This window comes from Carassius auratus, chromosome 3 (genome assembly GCF_003368295.1).
Source record: "Carassius auratus strain Wakin chromosome 3, ASM336829v1, whole genome shotgun sequence".
Classification (NCBI taxonomy): domain Eukaryota; kingdom Metazoa; phylum Chordata; class Actinopteri; order Cypriniformes; family Cyprinidae; genus Carassius; species Carassius auratus.
The window spans coordinates 6,381,269-6,388,902 of NC_039245.1; the positions used below are offsets into that span (position 1 = coordinate 6,381,269).

The 7,634-nt window shown below is 35.3% G+C and overlaps 2 protein-coding genes across 2 annotated transcripts; one reads left to right on the forward strand and one right to left on the reverse strand.

Moving 5' to 3' along the window:
* Positions 1-490: 490 nt before the first annotated feature.
* LOC113045162 (guanine nucleotide-binding protein G(I)/G(S)/G(O) subunit gamma-5-like) lies at positions 491-2,678 on the reverse strand. Its single transcript, XM_026205365.1, has 3 exons — positions 2,477-2,678; positions 1,631-1,757; positions 491-1,528 (listed from the first exon to the last, which is right to left on the reverse strand). The coding sequence occupies exons 1-2, from the start codon at positions 2,558-2,560 to the stop codon at positions 1,632-1,634; spliced, it is 210 nt and encodes a 69-aa protein (XP_026061150.1). The 5' UTR covers positions 2,561-2,678; the 3' UTR covers positions 491-1,528; position 1,631.
* Positions 2,679-3,149: 471 nt separating this feature from the next.
* LOC113045172 (ATP-dependent Clp protease proteolytic subunit, mitochondrial-like) lies at positions 3,150-6,006 on the forward strand. Its single transcript, XM_026205375.1, has 7 exons — positions 3,150-3,264; positions 3,616-3,717; positions 3,809-3,880; positions 3,974-4,070; positions 4,743-4,930; positions 5,009-5,114; positions 5,200-6,006. Exons 1-7 carry the CDS (start codon positions 3,253-3,255, stop codon positions 5,424-5,426), a joined length of 804 nt encoding a protein of 267 aa, XP_026061160.1. The 5' UTR covers positions 3,150-3,252; the 3' UTR covers positions 5,427-6,006.
* Positions 6,007-7,634: the final 1,628 nt, after the last annotated feature.

The following is a 7,634-nucleotide window of genomic DNA, read 5'->3' on the forward strand; positions in this document are numbered from 1 at the left end:
TCTTTCATTTTGTTTACATATTAAGAAATGAATTTTTTTTTAAATAATACCTTTAAAAAATGAATCTGAAATGTTTTATAAATCAAGTGAATAATGTATGAACAAATTCATCTGTAAAAAACCTTATAGGAATATAGATAGAAATAAAACGTAAAAGTTTTAAACTTTAAAGTGGGGATATTTCGTTTTTAATAATATTTTGAAATATATTTATATGTTCATATTATAATTTGTTCTTAATGTTGTTCATAGTTGTAAACTTTTAGTTTTTCCAGTTAAACTTAAACTTTATTTTCTAGGGCAACATTTCTAGGGCAACTCCTAAGTTTTCATCTAATATTTTTTTTCTTTAGGCTTTATTTCAATTAACAATTATATATATATATATATATATATATATATATATATATATAGTTTTACCATTGGTTAACAATAATAATCCTGTTACCCTGTTATGTAGTATTTTCCAACATAATAGTTGCTCTTATTGTTAAAATAATAGAAAATTTAATTGGGATCTTGTTTAAACAGTGTAAGAATATTTTCAAGCTCAGTCGTTTTAATTTATCTTTCATGATTCAGTTTTGTAAGGAAAGGTTTGTATCTTGCTGCTAACAAATCAGATGTTGCTCTTGTAGCCTCGATCACCTAAAACGCAAGACATACATGAGGTAAACAGACTGAGATGTTAACAATGCAGGACAGCAGTAAAAATGACATTTGCATGAATGTCCAGTGGTTGCCTGATAAAGATACAGTATAGGTATAATATGAGATAAATAAACATGCAAGGGCAGAGTATATGCAAAAACAGGCCAACTTATACCCTCTTAGTCACCCTTTCACCAGCAAATATCACAGAAAACACATATAAATCGACACTTGTGTTAAACCTTATGCACAACATTTAAGAAATTATGCGGAAACCTTTACCCACTACATTGGAGAAAATACATTAGAATAAAAAGTAGTACCTCATTCAGTATTTAGACAAGTGAATTTATATCAGAGACACAGTATCAATCTTTATAAAAAAGAACCTGAGATACAAGACATCTCTCTCCTTCAATAGAGCTATGTGGTTAATACAATCAATGACCTTAAATACATGAGTTTCATGGCAACAAAAGTCCATGTATATAAGCCTAACTGTATCAATAAACAAAGAATTTCAGTGTTTCTTCCTAAACTGAACATGTTACGACAAGAAAGCATTTTGCAATCTTTCTGTGTAGGCAAGTATTCAAAAATTAGCTAAGAAAAAAAGAAGAATCAAATATTTTTGCATATCTGCCATGGCTTTTCCAATGGACTCTTTGAGCAACTGAACACTTTAATTTCCTTCTACTAGAGTAACATTCTCACATCGCTGAACGTGAAAGACTTCAAGTCACAACTTACAAATTAAACAATTTAGTGTAATAGTAGTGATGATCCAGCTCTGCTGTAATGTAAAAGGGATCGGAGGCTTGTGTAGTGAAAACATTTGTGGTAATGTTCCGAAGTTTTTCCAATTTCTTCACGACTCCTTTAGGGAGAAGAGAAAGACAGAGATTCATTTTTCTGTTTATATTCCTGTCCAACAGGATATTTTCAAAGAAAAAAGTAACACTGAGCTCATCGTTGATACCTCATAAGAGCGCACATGATTTGGGTGGTCGAAAGGGGTTGTCGCTTGATGGCACCCCCATGAGGAGAGGGTCTTTTTGGGCATTGTCCAAGCAGAACTTCTTCAGATCTTCCGCTGCTTGAGAAACCTAGGGGGAAGGAGTGAGTAAATAAAGTCTAAACAGACATAGACATGTATAGGTAGGCGTGTATATGCATGCAAACCGATAAAAAGAGGTTTGTGGAGCAATGAAAACTCTATTGGCTATCACAGATTTCTGGAAATCATGCGGTCAGAAGTTACATTGTTCAATTGATTCATGATCAATTCAATAAACGCACACAAAGTCTTGTGTTCTTTTTAAAATAGTGTTTTGGGGGCAGTATATAGGTTTGGATTTTCCCGGCTAACAAATGTGTGTCACACACTCACAATCAACAAAGAGCTCCAGTGTGTGACAGCAGTCGAGCGCTGCTGCCTGGAGAGGGTTTCAAATCAGATACACCAGGACAAGTTTGGAGATTGCGATTATTAATCATATACAGCTCACACACGTATTGAAATGTTGTCGTTGGATGCCAAAATCTGTTAGCATTCGATTGAAGGTAAGCTGTCACCTGCTGAAAACGAAGTGTAACTGCAACCTGCCATAATATAAAAGCTGGCGAACAGATACGATTATGAATATAATTCACTTGTATGAGGATTGTTGTAAAACTCTCACATGAATCTAGGAAATGTTATAAACAGTAGGCTACAATAATTACACAAAGTAGGAATATGTTCGGACAGGATCAACAAGTCTGTCAAGTCACACCCTGTTAGCAAAGATTCCCAATCCTTCCATTTTATTTTAATTCCTCTTACCTTAATTCTGCGGAATCCTGCTTCTTTTCTCAGCTGCTTGACGCTCTTCTGCAGGCTCACCAAACTTGCGCTGTTGCTCGACATGTCTTCTGACAGACCGAGAAAGTTTGTGACAATGTCGAGCCCCGACTGTCCTGGCAGAAACTCAACTGCGCCTCTATAGTCGATACTGGTTTAAACTCCGACAGCGCACTGTCTGAGAGCAGGAGGAGGACTCTTCAAATGGGCTTCCTCACCTGTGGATGAATGGGAATTCACAGGAAGCAAGAAACAAATAAAGAAACGAACATACATACAAATGAATACCACCCTAAGAAACCGCCTCACGTTTATTGTTTTATAGTCAGCTCATCATATTTTCTAGGTTTTACACAGAACCCTCTCAATAAACCTATCCACATTTTACATTTTCATTCAAACAGTAGTGTTTTTCCTCGTGGGTACGTTGGCTCTTCCACACAATGTGATACAGTTTCAGGTTTTGCGTACAAATGAATGAATATGTGTATGTTGTTGTGGATTAGGTTGGGGAGATGGATTATTAATGTATATTACATCTTATAACTTAATATTCGTGCTATTAAGCAAGTAGCTTCTTTCATTTTTAAAATTACATCAATTTCTCAAAAGGAGTCTGCGGTGAATTGTGCCATCTAGCGTTGGCCATAACTTTCTACAACAGAGAATCTCTGGCTTCACGCTTGGTCGTCACTGTCAAGCTCTTGAATATCACATCCGGGTCAATACGGCTTGCGTGAGTGTTGCTCAACAGAAACATGCTGTTACGTGTAAGTAATACATGTCTTGTTTATATGAAATATTAATTCTAACAATAAGTAAATATATCTGTATGTGAAACAACTCCTTAATGTAGCAGCGACGACATTCATGATAAACACGCTATTGTACGACTAACGTTGTTCTTTTGCCAGTGGGATTGCTTTATGTTAAACTGAGGCATTTTTACGTTTTGCTCATTTTCATAAAACTTAACGTTTTTTAACTGACGCGTAAATGAATTTCATAAGGCTGATTTGTGCTCCGTTGTATGCACAGTGGTGTCAAGCCCGCCACGGAAATGTCCAACGACCTTGGATACATGAGACTGACTGTCATCCTCATAACTGTTGTCTCTACAGAGAGTCTTACAATGTGGTGTTTCTACACTCAAAGTCAGTCGATCGATTCATCAGAGTGCGCCATGGAGAAGTCTTCTCATCCCTATGGTTGTGGAGCAGACGGTGAGAGTGCATTAGTGCCACTTTTCTTTAAAATGATTATCTAGTATTGCAGGAACTTGACTGCTACTTTAAAAGTCATTTTCTAATTCAGGGCCGAGGAGAGCGTGCATATGACATCTATTCAAGGCTGCTACGAGAGAGAATCATTTGTCTTATGGGTCCAGTAAGTTAAAATGCAAAGAAAGACACAATTGAATCTAAAATGGTTTTCAGAAAGCCCCTTTTTTAGGTTTTTCCTGTCCCTCTCTTTGTTCAGATCGATGACTCTGTAGCTTCTCTGGTTATCGCTCAGCTGCTCTTTCTCCAGTCTGAGAGCAACAACAAGCCTATTCACATGTACATCAACAGTCCTGGTGAGAATCATGACTGCATTGACATAAAAACAAAATAGACTTTTAAAAACCTAGCAAAAAAAAAAAAAAAAACGTTGTACACAATCTTTTACAAGTCTGTTGTTTAATTAATTGTTATATTTTTTTTACAATGTAAAATCCTGTAAGTGTATTCTAAAAATGCCCCATTCAGGCACACGTCTTTTCTGTGGTTTTTATGAATTAAATGTGAGAATAAATATTGTATTGTAAGCATGGTCGAAAAATCATGTTAGAATGCATAAAATATGATAAAACAGGTGTTTGAGGAATGTTTATTTGCATGCATATTTGCAATAAATGTATTTACCACACAATGAAAACTACAGAGCTTTAATTATAAAACTGTGTGTAAATGTCATCTTACTAAGATATATAACTGGGTGAAATAGTCAACTGATATTTATATGCTTTTTATATATTTAGTTTGCTATAGTGTTAGAAAGATCTCACTGATTTTCATTACAATGTTTAATCTCATATCAGCAATTGCACCAAATGGCAGATTTTTGCTCAACTTGGGCATCTGAATAAAAAACAGTTTTTATTTTTGAGTATGAGCTCCATATTTTCGTTATTTCATATTATAAGAAACAAAGACCTTTTGTATCAAATATGAAAACAACATAACAAAACAATTTTTTTTTTTTGCAGGTGGTGTGATCACAGCTGGACTTGCGATCTATGACACTATGCAGTACATCTTAAATCCCATCTCAACCTGGTGTGTGGGTCAGGCCGCCAGTATGGGGAGCCTGCTTCTGGCCGCAGGAACCACAGGCATGAGACATTCCCTGCCCAACGCCCGGATCATGGTGCACCAGCCCTCCGGAGGAGCAAGTGTAAGAATGGGGGACGAAAGAAGAGAAAAAGAGGGAACTGCTTTCACACAACTCTAACGCCAATATTTGTCATTTCAGGGGCAAGCAACAGACATTGCCATCCAGGCTGAGGAGATTCTTAAACTTAAAAGACAGATCAACAACATCTATAGCAAACACACAGGGCAGCCTTTGAAGACTTTAGGTAATTTTTCTGTTATAAATCTTTCATTAATATCATAATAAAACATCCTGACATCAAGTTTCTGTGTTCTGTCGTCCTCACTCAGAGAATGTGATGGAGAGAGACCGGTACATGAGCCCAATAGAAGCGCAGGATTTCGGGATCATTGATAAGGTCCTGGTTCATCCACCACAGGCGGGACAGGATGAGCCAGAACTTATTCAAAAAGAGCCAACCAGCCTTTCAGGTGCCTCCAGTTCTCCTCAACCTCACGCGTCTGAGCCGGGCCAGTCCGGCAGCAACCCTCCCTCCTCATACAAACCTGAACCCTAACATAGACTTCCAGCAGGAGCGAGTACACTACTGCATCGCTGCTTCAGTGTCTGCTTTGGAAGATGTTTGAGATGACAGTCACAAGCTCACATATCGTATCTGAACCTTGTGACCTTCCTTTTGTACACTTTATTTAGACAATCCTACAATCTGGATTTTACAGATGCAAGTGTAAAGATACTCAATCTAGCATTTATATTTGTATGTACAAATATAGGTATCTTTAGCAAGATTTAGGTTAATTGTAAACAAACTAGATGGAAACAGAAGCTTACAGCACAGGGTTTGAAGTCTGTATTATTTGGATGGAGTGTTTTCCATGTCACACAATATACTTTGATTTGTAAATGTGCTCCTCGATTAATATAATACATGTAGGAATGATTTAAAGCAAATTATTTTATTGATAGATATTCAAATAAATCATTGGGTCAATTAGGATGGTTATCCTGTCATTTTACCTTTTTACTAAACAAGAAGGACACAATTCAGATTGTGAAACTACATGTTTCAAGCTCATGAATTCTGAATAGTTTACCAAAGGTACACTACAGTTGAAAGCGTTGGGGACTGTATGAATTAAAAAAAAAAGAAATACCTACATTTATTCAGCAAGGTTGCATTAAATTGATCAGAAGTTACAGTAAAAACTTTCAAATTGTTTCAAAATATGTCCATTTCAAATAAATGCTATTCTTTTGCGCTTTCTATTCATCAAAAAGTCATGAAAATTCTATCATAATTTCTAAAAGAGCACAACTGTTTTCAACATTGATAGTAATAGTGTTTCTTTAGCAGAAAATCAGACAATGTTTTCTGAAGTAACGTGACACTGAAGACTGGAGTTATGCAATAAATTATATTTTAAAATATATTCAAATAGAAAATATTTCACAATATTACCGTACTGTTTGACTGTGTTTTTGACCTAAAGAATTTTCATGAAATTAACAAATAAAATGTATTTCTTTAAACAACATTTTTTACATTTTTACAAGACCCAGAGTATTAATCAGTACTGTATGTCAAAATAATTTACGTAACATCATGATGTAGGTGAAGTTATTTACCAATGGCTTTATGGTTCTGAGAAAAAAAAACAAACATAAACCAAATTCTATCTTTTTAAGCAGTTTCTTCAAAACAAAACAAAATCAACAAATGCAATTTCAGTAATATAAATAAATCCCCTTTCTGAGTGCAAATGTGTCAGACTTTATTTTTGTATTCAACAAGATGAAACCACTCATGAACTACTAATGCTCCTTGATATTTTCAGTAAATAGAAAACCCTGAACTATTATGAACTATATAGCAAAATATGAAACGGTAAAGATGCTAAATTACCTTATTAAGTAAAATCATGCTTTATACCAATGCTTGATAACATATATGGGTGATCCGTTTTATGAAAGAATGTTTTTTTTTAAATCATCAGATGCGAATATAAAAAGTTGAGTAGTGTATGCAAACAATGGTAGATAAAATAAACTCATTCTTTTGCTAGTAAAATAACCTCTTTCTCTCGCCATAGAAGCATCCACAAGAAGCAACTCGATGCTGACCTCTGGTGGTGATTTGAGCGAAAATCCAAAGATAAAGTTTGTTTCTAACCAAAACCAACCATAGTGAATGACAAGGCTTTTTTGTTGTTGTTCCCTGGTTGCAGTCAAAAACATTTCAGTTGTTACATTAAAGAAATGCATTCAGCTTTACCAACTCCTCCAAGGCGTTATCCAGAAATGCTCATGTGAACTATTCCATCATTGCAACAGAAACCGCCACTGCTGCTCCTCTCAAGAACTGCAGTCACAACCTTAAATAGAGATATGCATCGCTTTATCACTTACTTCAAACTTTACTCATGCAAAGAACTTTTGTTTTTTCCCTCCTTACCTCAGACTCATCAGAGAAAGTGTAGCGTGCCAGAGGCTTTTCCCTATCATTGATGAAACTGATTCCTTTATGAAGAGACTTGATCGTTAGAATGGGGCCAAAAATCTCCTCCTGCATTAAAGCATCAGATTCCTTGACATCCACGACCACAGTGGGGGCTGAGATAGTCTATGATAAAACAAAAGAGAAAAAGATCATAATGGAGTACTAGTTAAGCTGCCTATTAATTTATATATATATATATATATATATATATATATATATATATATATATATATATATATATATATATATATACAGTTTTCAGTGTCA

Coding starts and splice junctions, on each gene's coding strand:
- LOC113045162 (XM_026205365.1), bottom strand. CDS start 2,560: ATGTCGAGCAACAGCGCAAGTTTGGTGAGCCTGCAGAAGAGCGTCAAG. Junction 1,758..2,476: donor CAGGATTCCGCAGAATTAAG/GTAAGAGGAATT, acceptor CCTTCCCCCTAG/GTTTCTCAAGCAGCGGAAGA.
- LOC113045172 (XM_026205375.1), top strand. Junction 3,718..3,808: donor CTATGGTTGTGGAGCAGACG/GTGAGAGTGCAT, acceptor TTTCTAATTCAG/GGCCGAGGAGAGCGTGCATA. Junction 5,115..5,199: donor GCAGCCTTTGAAGACTTTAG/GTAATTTTTCTG, acceptor GTCCTCACTCAG/AGAATGTGATGGAGAGAGAC.